Source organism: Dendrobates tinctorius, unplaced genomic scaffold, assembly GCF_039654945.1.
Source record: "Dendrobates tinctorius isolate UK_male_01 unplaced genomic scaffold, ASM3965494v1 ptg000149l, whole genome shotgun sequence".
NCBI classification, from domain to species: Eukaryota; Metazoa; Chordata; class Amphibia; order Anura; family Dendrobatidae; genus Dendrobates; species Dendrobates tinctorius.
In genome coordinates, this window is record NW_027361816.1 from 2,839,148 (window position 1) to 2,859,072 (window position 19,925).

The window sequence follows — 19,925 nt, forward strand, 5'->3', positions numbered from 1 at the left end:
GTCTCTCTTCTCCATGGAGATTATTCTGCGATCATCCATCACTGTTGTCTTCCGTGGGCACCCAGGTCTTTTTGCATTGATGAATTCACCAGTGCTTTCTTTCTTTCTGAGGATGTACCAAACTGTAGATTTTGCCACTCCTAATGTTGTAGCAATTTCTCGAATGGGTTTTTTCTGTTTTTGCAGCTTAAGGATGGCTTGTTTCACCTGCATGGAGAGCTCCTTTGACCACATGTTTCCTTCACAGCAAAACCTTCCAAATGCAAGCACCACACCTCAAATCAACTCCAGGCCTTTTATCTGCTTAATTGAGAATGACATAACGAAGGGATTGCCCAGACCTGTCCATGAAATAGCCTTGGAGTCAATTGTCCAATTACTTTTGGTCCCTTTAAAAACAGGGTGGCACATGATAAGGAGCTGAAACTCCTAAACTCTTCATCCAATGTTAATGTGGATACCCTCAAATGAAAGCTGAAAGTCTGAACTTCAACTGCATCTGAATTGTTTTGTTTAAAATTCATTGTGGTAATGTCTAGAACAAAAATTAGATGTTGTCTCTCTCCAAATATATATATGGACCTAACTGTATATATAGATAGCGCTGCATGATGGGATCTGTGTCTGCGCACAATGAGATCCCTGTCCGCACACTTTTCCCTGTTGACAATTACTTCAGTTTTGTCTTGTTTCACAGGATAGCAGAAGTGATTTCCGTATTTGTTCCTAAACTGTTTCTTCTGTTTGTAGGAGTGGGAAGTATGCGTACAAGCCTCTGATGAGCCAGACCTGCTGCCCACAGTACACCATAAGGTAAGAGTGGTTGGTGAAAGGCACAAAAGTCTACAATCCCGCTATGTGACTGCAGACTTATGAACACTCACATTGCACATATCGCAGCTGGCAGGATTCTCTGGTGCCGGCGCCCCATCTTACCGTCAAATGACCACAAGTGTGCGATACACATACTCCCAGCCACATGCCAACTAGACGTGTGCGGTCTTGTTCAGTACGTGTGAATTGAACGAGGTGAGACAAGTCTAGTGGCCGGAAGTATGCAACACGCATGCTTGTAGTCACTTGACCGCCTGGTCTTGCCGCTGGCAGTGGAGAGTTCAGACGGTGCACGCTGTGAGCACTTTGAGAATTCTCAAGTCTGCGAATTTTCATACCAAACCTGGACAATCCCTTTAAGCTCAATGGTTTTAGACCCCGCAAGGGAGTTATTTGTGGTTCCATAGATTGTATGAAGACAGCTGGGCTGTCAGAGGTCTGCAAATTGAAATGCCTGCTACCCCCCCCCAAGAAAAAAAAAAAAAACAAAGCAAAAAGCCCCAAACTTGCCTTTTCATTCACCTGCAGATCTAGTGCTGATAATTTGGTGGTCCTCATGGTCTTTGTTTACAAGCAAGTCAGCATGTGACCACCCAAGGCCATCAATGGCCAAATGTCCCGTGCCTCCGGTATGATGACTGCCATTGCTGAGTGGTAATGCCAGTACTATGGCATCTTACTGCTGCGTCTATTGAGGTCACGCTCGCCACTTGTTACCAAAGACCATGAGGACCACCAGAGTGCCTGCCTTGGATCTAGCAGGGAAAGAAAGGCTGAATGTTTGCTTTTTTTTTAAGTAATATTTTGTTTTTTTTCGTACAGTGTTTACAGCTGTTTTATGAAAGTTTTTATAAAGTTGGAAAACCTTTTTACAATAACAATCTATATAAAGAGCTAATGCGAGGCTGCACATTGTAGAGAAGAACATCAGCAGAGAAATCACTTTTAAAGGGGTTGTTCCACAAAGTACACTTGTCACCTTAGTACATAAGTGTCTGATTGCTGAGACCCCTTCGATAATTAGAACGGGGGGTCCTGAGCCTCCTCACGGCACTATCACAGTGAGGAGGAGTTTGATTAGAGGGGTGGTGTCCATACATGCGCTCTGCTGCTCCATGTTGCGTCTTTGCGGGTGACCATTGCTTCACTCACACTCCTTTTCATTCTTGGAACTTGCTCATGGGACCCCCTGATCTAGTGATTGGGTAGCCCCCATTTTTCCTGATTATCACTGATGTCTTTCATGGGATGCCCCCTCTATATTTCAAAGGGACAGTTGCAATAATTCCAGTTTAGCTTCTTTTGTAATAGTTATTCAATGTCTCACATTTGACTCTGTGAATGTTCGTGCCAATGACTTTTTTAATTTGTTTTTGTTCTTAGATTATCTGCAGTGAATTACCAACCTAACAAATCCCACAAGAAAGTCCTCAAAAAAGTTCAAAGGTTTCTTCAAGATGGAGAAGTGACCCATACTACTAGCGATGGTAAGGGTACAGAAATAAAATGACAGACGAAAAAAAGTCATCCTACCTTTTGAGATCACACATGAAATCCTCTTTTGCGCAGTGCAAAAATAAATAAAAAAAAAATCCTCATTCTCAATGGCACATCGTCCTGTGTAAACTGGATAAAAAATGGAGGAAAAAGTCGTAGACACTCACCGGTTAACGGTATTTTTCAATGACAGCACCACCTGAGAGAGGGGATCTGCCCTTCAGGAACAGGAAATCCTACAGATACATTAGGGTGGCACCTCTCCCACGCATCAGTTGGTTTACAGAGCACAAGAGGACCACCAAGGTTAATAGCATAATTTATGTACAATACTTTACACAACTACTCATTACCAGTGTACATATAAGAGGAAGAAGTGCACACCCAAATTTAAACTAAAGGGAGGGAATATACGGGTGCTGTCATGGACTCCGAAAAATACCGTTAACCGGTGAGTAACTACGACTTTATTCGGTCGTCCATGACAGCACCACCTGAGAGAATTGCAGAGAGTAATAATTACTTTAGGGAGGGATTACAGCCTGCAGAACCCTGACACCAAAGGAGAGGTCTGAGGAAGCACCCAGGTCTAGTCTATAATTATTGTAAAAGGTGCTTGGAGAGGACCAAGTAGCTGCCTTACATATTTGGTCGATCGAGACTTGTGATCTCTCTGCCCACGAGGTTGCCATGGCACTGGTGGAATGCGCCCTCAGCTTGCCTGGAGCCGGTTTGCCCTTTGAGGTGTATGCTAATGAAATGGCCTACCTAATCCACCTCGCTAGCGAGCTTTTTGAAGCCCTAAGGCCCTTTCTAGTGCCCTGATAAGAGAAAAACAAGGCATTATCTTTTTTCCAGGGGTCGGTAACTGACGGATGGTAGGTAGGGTCTTAAAGATAGATTCCCTCGAGGCTGTGTCCTCTAATTGTGACTCCAGCTGGTCCAGCCAGACCATCATAGATCTGGCTGTACAGGTAGCCGCTACTGCCGGCCTCAGGGCGCCAGCTGACATTTCCCATGTCCCTTTCAGGTAGGAGTCTGCCTTTTTATCTAGTGGGTCTTTTAAGGAAGCCATGTCGTCAAAGGGAATAGCGGATTTTTCTCTTTCCCCCATGACGGCACCACGGAGAGAGGGATCCGCCCTCAGGGACAGGAAACCTACAGATGAAAAAGGCGGTACCTCTCTCCCACATCAGTTGATTTCCTGTCCCTGACGGGGAACCTACAGCACGTACCTGACAGTCGACGTGGGATTCAAGGAGAGCCCCCCGCCAAGCGCCTGACCCTGAGCGGCCTGCGGAGGATGGCAGCGGCCACCGGGACCGCAAAAGGTACAGGGGTCGGGGCAGGCCGGAGGGGGTGGCGGCGGCCACCGGGAGCCGCAAGGTACAGGTAGGAGGTTCAGGTAGGAGGTTCATGAGGATGCAGTGAGAATGGCCGCCAGAGCAGCAGGTCTCTCTAACGCAGCTCGCAGAGCCCTGTGGCTAAAGTGCTGGCAGGGAGACATCCAGTCCAGAGCAAAGCTCTGTGCGATTCCATGTGAGGGGGAATATTTGTTTGGAACTGTCCTAGACGAGCTGCTTGAAAAGGCGGGGGACGACAAGAAAAGGTTCCCAAACCTTTCATCAGCGTCCTACCGTCGCCCATTTGGTAGAAGGAGATTTGGCCAGGGGAGAAGGCGCAACTCTTCGCCTGTTAGAGATCGACCCAGATGGGAAGACAGAAGGAGACGAGGTACGGGCTATATGTTTACACACTCGTCGAGAGATCAAAAGAAACCAAATCAATGACTAGCGGTTCCCGTAGGGGGTAGACTGTCATCCTTCTTCCCGGCATGGTCACAGATTACGAATAGTGACTGGGCGCGTAAGGTAATATCCACCGGGCTTACGTTGGAATTTACCCAGATCCCGCGGGACACCTTTAAACTGACCCCCTTAAGATCTTCTCATCTCGAACAAGCGGCTTTAGAAGCGGAAGTCTTGAGCCTATGTCAGAAAAATGTTCTGGTAGAGGTTCCAGAGGCTGAAAGGGGAAGAGGGTTTTACTCTCCCCTGTTTCTAATCCAGAAACCTGATAACACATTCAGAACAATTATAAACCTTCGTTCCCTTAACGAGTTTTTGATTAATCATAAATTCAAAATGGAGTCCATTAATACAACAATAAAAATATTGTTTAAAGGTTGTTTTATGGCAGTCATAGATTTGAAAGACGCGTACTATCATGTACCTATCCATACAGACTTCCAGCAGTTCCTGAGGGTGGCAGTTTCAGTAGAGGGCACAGTACGTCATTTTCAGTATAGAGCCCTTCCCTTTGGTCTCTCAGCAGCACCCAGGGTTTTTACAAAGTTAGTGGCCGAAGTTATGGCTCACTTACGAGAGGTTGACGTCTTAATCATTCCATATTTAGACGATTTCTTGATTGTAGGAAAATCGGTGGGTCATTGTAAATCCCAGATAGAAAACGCTAGATCCAGGTTAGAAAACCTGGGATGGATTTTAAACTACGAGAAATCCCGACTCCAGCCCTTAAAAATACAGAAATTTTTAGGGTTGATACTAAATTCAGACACTCAGCAGTGCCTGCTACCACTAGATAAATTACAAAAGATACAGGAGCAGGTTCTTCGGGCAATGGATAATCCATCTATGACCCTCAGACAGGCCATGTCCCTGTTACGTTCTCTAACTTCATGCATCCCAGCAGTAAGGTGGGCACAGTTCCATACCAGAACCCTTCAAAACGACGTCTTGATTAATAGCAGGGCCCTTGGAGGCTCCTTACAAGGTCGGATGTGTCTAAGCCCCTCAACTGTTACATCACTGAGATGGTGGCTTGAGAGCGAGAACCTAGCGTCAGGGGTGCCCTGGATAACACAGATAACCCGTATTATAACCACAGACGCAAGTTCCTTCGGTTGGGGAGCCCATATGGGGGACATAGTGGTACAGGGCCAGTGGGATTCTAATTCTGAAATCTCATCCAACCAGAGAGAACTATTGGCGATAGAGCGGGCAGTCAAGAAACTCATTATCTACCTGCAGGGCCATCATGTGAGGATACACTCGGACAACCAGGTAGCGGTAGCATATGTCAACCACCAAGGTGGAACCCGCTCCAGTGCTCTGATGCAGATAACAGAACGGCTCCTCCAGATAGCAGAGAGAAATTGTCTATCTTTGACCGCGCTCCACATCAGCGGAAAGGACAATGTAAGAGCAGACTTTTTAAGCCGCAAGGCTCTAAGACAAGGAGAATGGGCTTTGAACAAAGATATTTACCGCCAGATTGTCCGCAGATGGGGCCAGCCAGAGGTAGACCTCTTTGCCACCAGAAAAAACAGAAAAGAAAGATTGTTCTGCTCTCTGAACCCCAGGGAAAATCCCCTGGCGGTGGATGCCCTACTGATAAGATGGGACTTTTCTCTGGCATACGCCTTCCCACCATTGAATCTTCTTCCTCTGGTAGTCAGGAAGATCAGAGAGGATCAGGCAAGAGTCATACTGATTGCCCCCTTTTGGCCCAGGAGGACCTGGTTCGCGTGGTTGAGGACCATGTCGGTAGGCGATCCCTGGGTACTGCCAAACCTTCCGGATCTCCTCTACCAGGGGCCAGTCAGCCACCCACAAGTAGCGGGACTTCATTTGACGGCGTGGTATTTGAAAGGTCACTATTAAAAAATAGAGGGTTCTCCAAGAACTTAATTGACACCCTCCTAAGAAGCAGAAAATTAACCACCACTAATATTTATGCTAGGACCTGGAAACGCTTCCTGTCCACCTTTCACTTTGACATCAGAGATGGAATTCCCACGAAACATATTCTGGAATATCTCCAGAAAGGTTTCGAATTGGGTCTCTCCACAAGTACGCTAAAAGTACAAGTTTCAGCCTTAGGGGCCCTGTTTGCAGCTGATATTGCAAAAGATTATTGGGTAGCAAGGTTCATCAGAGCAGCGGCCAGATCGAGACCTATACACAAAGACAGATGCGTACCGTGGGACTTAAACTTAGTCCTTACAGCCATGACAGAAAGTCCGTTTGAACCTTTAGATTCCGCCTCACTAAAGATTATATCTCTTAAGACAGCATTCCTGGTAGCAATAACATCCGCGCGTTGGGTGAGCGATATACAGGCACTTTCCAGATTGCCTCCTTACACAGAGTTCTTACAGGATAGAGTAATCCTAAGGCCAGATCCAGCATACCTTCCCAAGGTAGCAACACAATTCCACAGGACACAGGAGATAGTTCTGCCTTCCTTCCTCCCTAAACCAACCCTAAAGAGCAGAAACTCCAGGCGTTAGATATTAGAAGATGCTTACTGACATATTTAGCAGCCACGGATCCTTGGAAGAAGGAGAACGCATTATTCCTATCCTTCCAAGGTTCCAGGAAAGGATACAGAGTATCAAAACGCACATTAGCAAGGTGGATTAGGGAGGCTATCTCTCTTGCCTACACAGCAGGTGGCGGTCCGGCTCCACAGAACCTGAGGGCACATTCCACTCGGGCCATGGCATCATCCTGGGCGGAGAGATCTGGAGTATCAATTGATCAAATATGTAAGGCGGCCACCTGGTCATCTCCTTCCACCTTTTTTAACCACTATCGGTTAGACATGGGTGCCTCCTCAGACCTCACCTTCGGGCTAAGGGTGCTGCAGGCTGTAGTCCCTCCCTAAGTTAGTTTACATCTCTGTAATTCTCTCGTGGTGCTGTCATGGGAGTCCGAATAAAGTATTAAGTTACGTACCGGTAACGGTATTTTTCGGAGGCCCATGACAGCACCCTTAGTTCCCTCCCTTGTTCACATATAGGGGTGCACTCCTTAGAAGATTGTTCATAGAATCACCTTATGTGGGAGATGGTATGAAATAATTCTGTTAAATAGGGTAGATAGGTTGTATATATCATATGTTGTGTACTAACCATGGTAGCCTCTCAAGCTCTGTAATCCAACTGATGCGTGGGAGAGGTGCCGCCCTTTTGTATCTGTAGGTTTCCTGTTCCTATAGGGCGGATCCCCTCTCTCGTGGTGCTGTCATGGGCCCCCGAAAAATACCGTTACCGGTACGTAACTTAATACTATCGGTAAGTAACTACGATTTTTGGACGCTTTAGCCATTGCTGCGTCCAATTTCAGGGCTTTGTCCCATTTGTTTAGCAAGGGGTCCTCAAAGGGATATCGTCGTTTAAAAGCCGGTGGTAGGGAGCCTTTATTTTCTGGCTTCTTCCATTCCCTATTGATCAGGTTTTGGACCTTGTCGTTTAACGGGAACGACTTGCGCTTCCTGGGGTCTAAACCGCCGAACATTAGGTCCTGTGCTGACCGTTCTGGTTTGGCGTCTGTTAGGGCCACCATGGGGGCTCTAACTGCCTTGACTAATTTATCCACTTGTTCTAGACCCAAGCAGAAACGACTGGCGTCCTCCTCTGAAGAGGATGCAGACGAGGAGGTCGAGGGCTCTGAGGAATCTTCCTTCCCTCTAGGGTCAGCTGAGGAGTCTGACCCTGAGAATCTTGCTCTTTCTTTATTTAGATGACTCCCCCTGTGATACAGACTTTAGAGCTTTAACTTCCGTCCTGATAATTTCCCTTAGACTCGAAGCAAAGTCAGGGGTTTCTTCCGCCACCGTCTGCCGTATACATGACTGGCACAGTTTTTTAAGGTAGGTGTCCGGCAAGGGGCAATTGCAAAGTGCACACTCCCTGTTTTTCGCTTTGTCAGCGCACTTCTTCCCCTATAGGAGGAAAAAACTGCATCAGGGCACATTCACGAAGATCTCTTACCCTGAGCAGAAGGCGTAGGTGCTGGATCCTTCGTCCTGGAGGAACTTCTGTGACCGGATTGTCCAGTTCGTTTTTTCTTTTGCTGGGAGCTTGTCTGGGACATCTCTGAGGTACGTTCCTGCTCTCGGTCCAGCTGGGCCACGGGAGCTTCCGGCTCATCCTTTGCTGCAAATGGGCCCAAAGCAGCCCTGCAGTGTTTCTCTGGCTTTTTATGCTCCTCCCCCCGTAAATCCTTGTCCGCAGGAGATATGACGGGGGTTACTTTCTACGGCCCGCTCTCCCCCCCCCCCCGAACCAACAGGCAAGCACGCGGAGTATACCTCCCCGTACACTTTCCTGCGATGACTGGGGCTGATTCTTCTGGCGATTGGTTCCTTTACTGTCCCGGTACCCCTCACGGGTACGAGGGCGAGCGCACGGAATGCACGGAGAAGTTTTGACCAGCGCTTTCGGATGCCCTGAATCAGCCCCATAGCTCTTCGTCCCTCTGCCCATAGGGTGGATCGATTGAGCAATACCCCTGTAACAACCTCTCCAGCTCTGCTACATCGCTCGGGAGCTTTTTTACCTCGGGATCCGAGAGGGAATGAAACCTGCAGGCTCCTAGACAGCGCAGACGGAGTGAGCACCGGATTGGAGGTATGGGGTCAGGTCCTGGTCCCTGGGAGAAGCGCTGACCGAGTCTCAGCAGTGGCATACCGGCGCCCCGTCGCGGCCCCCCTCTCCCCTCTTCACACGGCGCTCGCCGCGGGTAGGCCCAAAAATCTAGTCCCCGGCTTTTTCGGCCTACTAGGCTGCAATTTACAAAGCGCCGCCCACGTCTTTGGCGCCTCTCGCTCTGTACGAGAGGCGCCCTGCTAGTCTCGGGGGCAATGTCCTTCCCTTCTCTGCTCCTCGGGCTCTGTGACGTCTGCGGGGGTGCGCGCACGGATGGACATCACCTGGTGACGCTACAGGGCCACCGATATTCCTCCCAGGGACACAGCGTCAGGACTGTAGATAAGCTGCATCTGCTCTCAGAGCAAAGCTTAACCCCTTTGATGCACATTCCCTGCAGCTCAGGCTCTGCTGTAACCCTTTTACGGGCACTATGTCTCAGTCTAAGGAAGCAAAAAAGGGGGCTAATAAGCACACTGCGTTCTTTACCGCTGGTACCTATTGCAAGACTGTCTTTCCCAGTACCCAGACTAATCCGCTATGCAAGGATTGCGACCTGGCTTGTGCTAAAACGCCATCCGCTGCAAGGTATTCCCTGTGTTTAGTCCCCCTGAGTGGGATGCGTCCTTGTCACAGTCTGTGGAGTCACTGACCAAGGCTATAGACTCCTCTGGGAATCCTCTTTAAGTCAGAATGTGTCTTTACCGCCCGAGGAGGGCTCTAGCGACTGCCTGGAGCCGTCCGCCAGCAGGGGCCGTGCTCGTTCAAGGGATCCTCAGGTCTCTAGAAAGCGGACCCATGACGCGTCCCCTAGTCACGCTCGCGATTCAGCATCGGCGAGTTCTGTCTCTCGCTCTCCCTCTCATAATGTTCGCAGAGAACATCTCTCTGAATTCGAGTCTGACACGTCCCTCAGAATTCCCCAAATGTCCATGAAACACTTGATTCTCTGACAGAGGGAGTCAACAAGTTTCTGACGTTGGACGAGAATATTCCCGCTCCGGAACACGTTATCTCCTTTAAGAAGACTAAACCTGTACGCAGGGTATTTGCCAGCCATCCGGAGTTGAAGGACATTGTCTAGAAAAGTAGGAACCGATCACATAAGCGGTTCACAGGGCAAAAGCTAAATACCCCTTTACTCCAGATCTAATGAAGGATAGGTTACAGTCCCCCTCCGTGGATCCTCCTGTGTTGTGCCTTGCTCCTAAAACACTTCGATACGTTTCTGAGGGCTCTTCAGTCAGAAACCCCTCCGATTGTCAAATTGCCTACCTCGCCAGTTCAGTTTTTGGAGCTTCAAGAGCGGCTTTTTTCCCATCTTTTGCGGCGACTTGAGTGGCTAAGGCAATGGCTACTTGGGCAGAAGTCTTAATTACTGCCTTCCAAGGTAGCAATCCTCCTCCGGAGACAACCAATGTTGCCAAGCAGATAATTCACACAGGGGATTTTACAGTAGACGCTTCTTTAGATGCCGCTAATTGCGCTGCTAGGGCAACTGCTATGCAATCTCCATGAGCCCTATGGGTACGCAACTGGCAGGCAGATTCCACCTCCAGAGACTTCTCTGCCGTATCAAACTGGCCGCCTGTTTGGACAAGAAACTTGACCAGCTTGTTTCTGGCACTTCTGGGGGGGAAGAGTAGGTTTCTTCCCCAACAAGGAGGGGGAAGAGTAGGTTTCTTCCCCAACAAGGGGCTGCCCGGCCGTTTTTCGGAATCAACAGCCGACTCGTTTTTCGACCTTTTTTGCAACGGCTCCAACTGGTCCTCCACAACCTTCTCTTCCGGATCAGTCCCCGTGTGGAGACGGAGGTCCCCAGGTCTCTCACAGACCTAACTGCTCTTGGAAACCCAGGCCGACAGCATCTGGATCTCAAGAAGCAGATCCCATAGATCCTCTACTCAATGACTTGTTGTGGTATCCGGCAGACACCGACAAAGTAGGCAGCCGTCTTCTGTCATTCAGTCACAGCCTTCCTTCGGGCTGTTCATGCGCCGCAAAGGGATGGAGTCATCCTTCCGGTCTCTCAAGACGAATGATTCAGTGTTTTTTTATTCAAACCTTTCTTTGTGGTTCCAAAGAAGGAAGGAACGATGCGGTCCATACTGGACCTCAAGCTGTTAAATTAGTTTGTGAAAGTACGGCGATTTCGAATGGAATTCCTCCGATCGGTGTCGCCTCCATGCAAAAGGGAGAGTCCATATCATCCAGCAGTTCCTGCGTTTTGCTCGTTGAAGGGTCAACATTGACTTTTAGGATTGCTACCTCCAATAGGTGGCACTAGAGTTCTCGTCCTCTTCCTCTCTGAAGAGACAATTTGCATAATTAGCAATTCGAGAAGAACACTTCTCGTTCGTTGTCTTGCCCTTCGGTCTCGCCACCGCCCCAGGGTCTATACCAAGGACATGGCGGCTGTCATGGCCATTCTCCACACCCGGGGAGTGGTGGTACTGCCGTATCTGGACAACCTGCTGATCAAGGGTCCATCCCTTCCAGCCTGCGATAAATCCGTGGATATCACAGTAAATACACTTTCTCGCCTGGGTTGTTAGATAAACTTCGAAAAGTCTTCCCCAACACCGGTCCAGCAGATCTCCCTTTTTGGAATTGATCTTGGACTCTTCCCGCGGGTTGGTAATTCTCACCCCAGAAAAGGCCCGAGCCTTACAACAGGCAGCGCGGACTCTTTCCCGACCGGTTTCTCACTCCATACGTTTTCAGCATGATAGTTCTCGGAAACATGGTGGCAGCGATGGGAGCGGTCCCGTTCGCATTGTTCCATTTCTGCCCCTTTACAACAGGCATTGCTGTTAACTTGGGACAAGAACCCGTTCTCCCTGGACCGCCGGTTCCTTCTGTCCCTGCGGGTCAGACGAGCCCCCAAGCGGGTGACACTGAAAGCCTCCTTGAGTTAAGGGAAGTTCTTTCTCCCAGTACGATGGTCGGTGGTGACCATCGACGCCAGTCTCCTAAGCTGGTTTTTTCTTCGTCATCACACGGCACAGGGTCGTTGGTTAATTCGAGAGTCACGTCTCCCCATCAACATCTTGGACATTCGAGCGATCAAATTAGCTTAACTGAGTTTCCACCATCTCCTCGCAGGTCACCTCATCAGGATCCAATCCGACAATGCCACGGCTGTGGCATATATCAACCGTCAGGGGGTTACTCGGAGCAGGATGGACATGCACGAAGTGAGTCACATCCTCCATTGGACCGAGACCAACCATTCGCCCATCTCAGCAATCCACACCCTGGGTGTGGACAATTGGGCGGTGGTTTTTCTCTCAGTCGCCAAGGCCTTGCCTCAGGAGAGTGGTCTCTTCATCCGGAAGTTTTTTTCAGCAGATCTGCCATCGCTGGGCGACTCGGGATGTGGATCATATGGCCTAAAGACTAAACAGGGTTCCTCGATTCATTACCCACTCGCACGATTCATGCGCCATCCAAGTGGACACCCTAGTTCTGCCGTGGCACCAGTTCTGGCTCCCGTGCACTCTTTCCCTTGCTCCCGAGGGTCATCAAGAAAATTAGAGCAGAGGGAATACCAGTGATCCTTGTCGCGCCAGATTGGTCGCGCCCGCCATGGTATGCAGAACTAGTACACCTAGTCACCGGCGTTCCCTGGCGAATTCCAGATGGATCTACTCTCACAGGGCCCGATTTACCACCAGAACTCTGGGACCCTGTCTTTGACGACGTGTCCGTTGAATCCTGGTTTTTAGCACAGGCTGTTTTTCTCCCGATGTTTTCTCCACCATGATTAATGTTAGGAAGACCGTGTCCATGCGCACTTATCACATCACCTGGAGAACCTTCTTCTTGTGTTGCAAGGACCATGGTCGATCCCCACTGGTGTTTTCTATTCTTTCCGTATTGGAATTCCTACAATCCAGATTAACGTCAGGTCTCGCGCTTAGCTCACTCGGGCCAGATTTCAGCCTTGTCAGTGCTATTCCAATGCAAAATTGCCACTGGACTTCAGATGAAGACATTCATTCAGAGAGTCTCCCTGGTGGCGGCTCTATATTTTAAGGGCCATTGGAATCATGGGACTTTAACTTGGTTCTCTGAGCCTTACTGGAGGCTCTTTTCAAACTACTGCAGGACGTACCACTAGCTATTCTCTCTTGGAAGGTGGTCTTTCTAGCGGAATTACGTCAATTACACAAGATTCTGAATTTGCAACCCTGTCCTGCCATCCTCCGTTCCTGAATTTTCATCAGGACGAGGCAGCTCTCAGGATGTCACTGTCTTTCCTGCCCATAGTCGGGTCGTCTTTTCATCTCAATTAAGAAATTGTTTGGCCTTCCTTCTGTCCGGCTCCAGTCCATTGCATTGAGAGAGCCTTCCACACCCTCGATGTTATCAGGACTTTGAGACGGTACATCTCGCGGACGGCTCCCTTCCACAAGTCAGATGCCTTGTTCATGCTTCCACAGGGGCATAGGAAGCGTCTAGCCGCTTCAAAAACCACGAAAGCCAGGTGGACTTGCTTGGCTATTCAGGAATTCTACTGTGTCCGGGACACACCTGTCCCAGCAGGGATTCAGGCGTATTCTATACGCTAAGTGGGTGCCTCTTGGGCCATTCCGCACCAGGCGTCGACAGAACAGGTCTTCAACGTTGCGGCTTAGTCCAGCCTGCATACCTTTACAAAACATTACCAAATTCATTCTCAGGCCTGTCTGCAAGGCTGCAACTTGGTCCAGCCTGCATACCTTTTCAAAACATTACCAAATTCATGCTCAGACCTCTGCGGATGCAGCTCTTGCCAGACGCATCCCACAATCGGCAGTACCACAGTGTTAAGCCAGTGGTACATGGGGTATTAGCAGTTGTATGCTCCCCACCCAGGGACTGCTTTAGGACGTCCCACTGTTTGTGTCCCCCAATGAGGCGTAGGAGAAATAGGTATTTTTGTGTACTCACCGTAAAATCCTTTTCTCCGAGCCAATCATTGGGGGACACAGCACCCACCCTGTAGCATTTTTAGGTTGACAGTTATGATTATTGTCATTCGTTTAATGCTACTGCTTTTTTCACCAAACTGGGGAATTCCCAGCCAGCGTGAGGGTGTATACTGCAGGGGAGGAGGTAACTTTTTTCTGTGTTTACTTAGTGTCCTCCTAGTGGCAAGCAGCATAACACCCACTGTTTGTGTCCCCCAATGATTGGCTCAGAGAAAAGGATTTTATGGTGAGTACACAAAAATCCCTATTTTTCGTTTTTATTTATTTTTACCATGTTTACAATGAGTTAATATCTCCTCCCCCCACCACCTTATTTTTTGATTGGGCAAAGGAGGGTGATTTAAACTTCCATGTCATATTTATTTTTGTATGAACTTAAGTTTTACTTTTTTTTTTTTTTTTTTGTCCCCCCTCCCCACAAGGTGAACCTTTGATTATTTGCTGTTCTACACACTGAAATGCTTTAGTATTGTAGTATATAATGAAAATGTGAAACGACTTTCCATGAAGCCTAGCCGTGGGTAGTAAGAGCCCCAAGATGGCAGCAACTTGAGCTTTTAGTATTCCCTAGTTCCCTTATTGGCACTCTGCATCGTGGGAGGGCCACTGGGCCGCGCAAACCATTGCAAACCACTTAATTTCAGCTGTCTGATCGCTTCGATCACTGCTTCAATCACCTCCTGAGCCACTCCATATTCTCGCACCTGATCTGAGATGTATAAGTTAAGTCGTTAACGTGTTCAAAATAAAATGTGCCCTTGCTCTTTTCTCTATCGCTTCATTGGGGGACACAGAAAACCATGGGGTGTATGCTGCTGCCACTAGGAGGCTGCAGAAAAAGTTAGCTCCTCCTCTGCAGTGTACACCCCACCGACAGGAAGTAGGATGTTCAGTTTAGCTTTGTGTCAGTAGGAGGTGGACACGGGTCTTTCACTAGACCCTCATCTACCTCAATGTGCGTCGTTTCTTTACAGGTTTTCCGGAGGGATACAATGTGAATGGTCACTACTGTACTCCCACACAGAAACTGAGTTCGGCGTGTACTGCCACCCCGTATCCTCATAGGTCTGGACGGCAGGACCCCATCCCCTAGCACAGAAGCTTGCTCAGGTGCTCCAGACCCGGTCCTGGCCCATCGTCTCCCACCTACGCGCCCACCAGAGCCTGTTAGGTGGATGAGACGTGACGTCCTGCAACAAGTTTTTTCCGGATGTCTGGCATCACCGGGAAAAGAGGTACCTTTTGTTCCCTAGGCCCCGGCAGGACGACTTCATCAGAAGAAGTTAGGTAAAGAAGAATGGTTATAGGGGAACCCCCTTGTCAGGTGTAGGGTCCGGAGCAGCCTACCATGGTCACCTTACAATCTAGGTCCCGGCTTATATTCGGGCCTAGTCCTCCCTTTACCCTGCTCCTGCTGCACTTGTGGGGAGCTCACTTCCCGGCCGAGTGTCGGCGAATAATTCTCCCATCTCTCGCCGGGCGCTGTGCGCTTCAGGCTTCCCCCAGTTAGGAATAGGCGATGGTGGGCAGCAGCCTGCTCTCCTCAGGGCGGTGTTCCCGCCCCACTGCTTACCCCCACACCCGGCTACCTTTCTGGTAGGATTCAGGTGATGGCACCAGCGTTCCGGGCCTCCGCGCTGCCCCCCTCTCCGTTGGCAGTCTCCAGAGCCTAATCTAGGCCCCGGCTTCAATTGCGGCCTAGTCATCGGTAGCTCCGCGCCCCCGTCCTCTGTCTTCGGGCGGGCTTTTTTCCCGCCCGTCTCCCCTCATAGCTCCGCCCACTCCACCCGGCCTCTCTGGCGGCGCAGACAAAGTAGCATCACCGCCATCTTCCTGCACCCAGAGCTGACGATTAGCTCTGCCCCCTTTCGGGCTGTGCAGAGCGGTGTTTTTCTCAGCGCGCCCATTCTGTTGCGGCGAGAAGGGTCGTCCTCGGCATCCACCAAAGCGGTCGTATTCTCCCAGCGTGGGACCCGGTTAGTGCCTTCACCTGACAGGACCAGCTCTTTCCTGCCTATCTCCCCTCAGCCGAATCAGGTACAATGCGGAGTATAAGCCCCTCATAGTAAAATTAAGCAGGTCCAGTAACTGAGCAGAGAATCCATCTTAGCTATTGCGTCTCATGTGAAATGCGCTATAGTCGTACAGTCTCTGGAGCAGTACAGTCACTAACGTAATGGTTTTCTGGAGCCGTACAGTCTCTGAAGTAATTGTACTCTAGAACTGTACAGTCACTGACGTAATAGTACTCTAGAGTCGTGTAATTTACGGGTGTAATTGTAATCTTCTGCCGTGCAGTCCATCAGTATGTCTGGTGTCATAGCACACAGAGCCTTGTAGAGCCATGCTGCTGTCTTTTGTATTTGCCGCATGGCGTTGGCCTAGTAGGAGGTTTCACTCGCACGTTTTTCCTCGGAGATCTGATTTTGTCACATGGCTGTGGTGTTTTTGGCCATTGCAGATGTGTACCTTGATTTTCAGCAGAGCAAGACTCAACTATTGCTTCACTCATAAAGGTGCTGGAGCCCTGGCATAGCATCTGCTCCCATATCTACTGCTCACAGGCACTCGCTCTTTTTTTTTTTTTTTCTTTTCTGCAGCCCCCTCCGGACGCTGGCTTTATACTGCTCTAAGCAGAATAATGAGCTGCTTCTATCTCTTCACGTCTGCAGTGTTTGGGCCGGACTTCCAGCTGGATAGAAGTCCGTGTTACCTGGCAATTGTCTGCTGTGGCTCAGTGGATAAAGAAGCTGACCACAGCTCGCAGGTCCAGAGGTTGGAACCATAGCACACAACAGAGAGTAGTGTTTAGTCTCTTTCTGATCCCAGGCCTACTGTTCTACCGTCAGAAGAATTGACTGGTCAGATTCTACTTTACTACAGACTTCGTGGTACGGCTTACTACACATGAAGCCATTATTCTACATGATGTCGTCAGGTATCCAGACCTAGACCGCAACACAGAAGCCATTATTCTGCCTAATGTCGTCAGGTATTCAGATCTAGACCGCAACACAGAAGCCATTATTCTGCCTAATGTCGTCAGGTATTCAGACCTAGACCGCAACACAGAAGCCGTTATTCTGCCTAATGTCATCAGGTATCCAGGCCTAGACCGCACCGCAACACAGAAATGGCTGTCTCCTGTACCCTTCTCTGGGTTCTCTCCACGCTGATTTGCTCACAGGATACTTGGAGCCGATTGCAGCTGTGCTATATCCGCTATACAGGCTTTAGAAGCACCACCTACCAGGTACAGTAGTTAAAACAGCCGTATTTCTGTGGAGACGTGTCTGGGGTTGACTGCTTCAGTGGTATGGGTGTTTCTGTACCGTATTCAGGTGAGTCAGATGCTCTCGCCTTCAGGTTCCTCACGTTCTATTGCAGCAGTATTCTATCCCTTATCGAGCACTTGAATAGTTCTCAACCAGACACGTTTAATCAATACATGCCGTCTTTCCGGTAACTCAAACATACCCGAGGTCCATCAACCTCAGCGGTCCGGCTCTACTGTCCCATTTTAGGTGAGTCAGGAGCGTCCTCTCTCGCGTTCCTCTGGGTCTTTTGCAGCCTTTGCCTAAGCTCCCATCTAAACACCACTCGAGGTGAGGTGCTGGCATTTATTGCTCCTGACTGGCTGCAGCTGCGGTTACAAGCCGCTTTCAGGTGCGTCAAAGACACCTTTCAGAGGTATATTTCATTGTCAATAACATCTGTGGCTTGTTAATAGTTAAACGTAAACACTACCATGTCCAAACGGAGTGGATCTCTGTACCACAGAGCGGATCTCGGTAGCAACATAACTGGATACTCCACCTTCAGGTGGGTCAGACACTCTCGTGTCCGGGACGGATGGTCGCGGTTTTACTGCGGCATGCTCTGGACCCTAAGTGTGAGTTGCTCCACAGGAGTTCTTTGACACACCTTCTGATCAGTTTACAGTACTGTCCGCAGGTTATCTTTACTGCCGGTGTTACGCCTATCTTTAATGTTTGGCTAATAGTAGTTTAGAAGTTCTAGTCTGTCCTAAGCCTTCGAGCTACCACAATGCCTAAGCTCCTTATCTCTCGGAACTTACCAATTCTTTCTTACAGACGCCGGGTAAAGCCACCAGCAGCTCAGACATGTGACTTCTGACCGTGACTGGAAAAAGTATCCCACCTCAGACAGGGGTGGGATCTCACTCTGCGCAAGCATCGACCAGGGTAGAAAGCTGCTCCAGTCTTGGATCCAAGGATGAGTCTGGTGATAACGCGTTTCTTCCTTCAGCTAGAATTGTATCTTTTCCCTGTTATCCTCGGGCGCGTGTTGTCTTAGATTTAGGTAAGTTGGTCTACACACTGCAATCCCCTCCCTGCTCCAGAGGGTCCAGGATGGATTCGGTCGTTTACATCGTCATACGGATTGACCTGCCTTTCATCAGCCTAGTTGTCTTCTGGTGTCTATTTGATCTACCTAGAGCCAACTTTCCTTACAGTTGACATAATCCATGTTTTGCATGGACTTTCCTTGCTCGACTAATCACTTTTCAGCTAGACTATTTTTTTTCCATATCCACCCTCATCCCTGTATGCTGGGTTTATCTTCCTTTTGATCTCAAAAGTCATCCTGTAGTCTTCGTTCTACCTGCTTAGTCGAGCAATCAGTTGTCTCTTCATAGCCATCCTGAGCTTACATTGCGGCGATGAGATCCAGGTTATCCCCAGGTTCCATTCAGTACGTTTTCAGTGATCGACTCTTCAGCAGGTTCTCAGTGGCCTGCTCTCAGGTCTTGTCATTTTCTCACAGAACGGACTTCAGCCGTTTCCAAACAAGGGGGTGCCTCGGTATATCTTTTTTCTCCCGAGAGCTCCGCAAATTAGACTACTTCTGCGGCTATGAACCCTCCGGTTTCAAGTTTTCCACCACTATGGTCCTTCCTCTCCCAGAAGTGCATCCCTCAGAGATTCCAACGCCGAATTCACACAGTAGTTGGCAAGGTCAACCTTGAAACCACCCGCCCCTATATGGTGTCCTGCCTTAGTCTCCACCCGTGCTGCAAAGTTCTGTAGCCTCGTGGCCTAGCTTGCTCATCAGAGCATTCTTTCTGGAGACCGGTCGGAAGATTTGACCGTCCTCACTGTCCAAAAATTTTTCTTGCATGGAGACATGGGTTTTTCGCCTAATCGTTCCTATCTAAGGGTCCATTTGGCTTTCGGTTTCACGAGCGAAATTATCCCCAAAGAAGTCCCTCGCCAACTTTCCAGTCTTTCCGTGTGGCTCCAATAGGCCAAATTATTAAGGAGGTCACCGGAAGGACAAGCGCTCTCCTTCCTCAGGCCAAACCTCGTCATTCTTCAGCGCATTTTCCTCAGCGTGACTTTTGGGGATCTAGGATTGAGTCCATCCTTTTCTTTTCTCAGGAAGAAATTTTCTTCGTTCAGCATTTGCCTTCTGTGAATCGCATGATTTTTCCCTTGTTCCATGAAGCTCTTATCCAGGTCCTGATTTCTTCAGGGCTTTGGCGATATCTGCGTTTGCAACGGACGGGTTCTTTTTCCTTCCAGTTGGTAGCCTGCCCTTTCAGACTCTCAACCACTCCTGGGGTCTCAGAGTCTGTAGCAGCTGTGGTGCACTTCCTGTGGATCAAGGGTCCACACTCCATCATTCTGAATTCCCTTTCTCTCGTCCGCCTCGGACTTTTCCGTCGTGACACTCTCTCATCAGGCTACCTGGCCACCGCAATGGTACTTATCAAGCTCGTGCTTGAAGCGTAGAAGTCCTCTGGCCTCCAGGTCAGCGTCTGCTCGCGGAATCTGGTCGGCATTAGTAGGGTTGTCGGCTCAGGAAGGACTGCGTTCTTTTGAGTACGACGCACTCTGCCCGGGCAGTGTGTGTCCTCCTGGCAGTACTCTTTGGGCCTTCGTCTGGCACCTCTGCAGTGCGATGATATGTCCGCCACGGGTCCATGAGGTTTTTTTCAGAGCCCATGCCTAGCTTCGGCAAGTGCCGGTAGGGGTAAAAAGACCTCGCAGGTGACCTTTCAGGTGACGAGGGTGACTTCCTCGTCCTGATTGGAGTTGTTTGCTGTTCCCTCCCCTTGGGGACTGCTTTTGGGACGTCCCATGGTTTTCTGTGTCCCCCCCCAATGAAGCGATAGAGAAAACAGGATTTTTAGTTGCTTA

At 49.3% G+C, this 19,925-nt stretch overlaps 1 protein-coding gene across 8 annotated transcripts in view; it reads left to right on the plus strand.

Annotated features, from left to right (window-relative positions):
• The window catches only part of ATE1 (arginyltransferase 1), a 154,048-nt gene that overhangs the window by 29,257 nt on the left and 104,866 nt on the right, over positions 1 to 19,925 (plus strand). For all 8 annotated transcript variants that reach the window (XM_073546597.1, XM_073546599.1, XM_073546605.1 and 5 more), the window contains exons 3-4: positions 751 to 813; positions 2,218 to 2,321. In XM_073546597.1, coding sequence (XP_073402698.1) covers positions 751 to 813; positions 2,218 to 2,321 — 167 coding nt within the window. The remainder of the gene's footprint in view (positions 1 to 750; positions 814 to 2,217; positions 2,322 to 19,925) is intronic.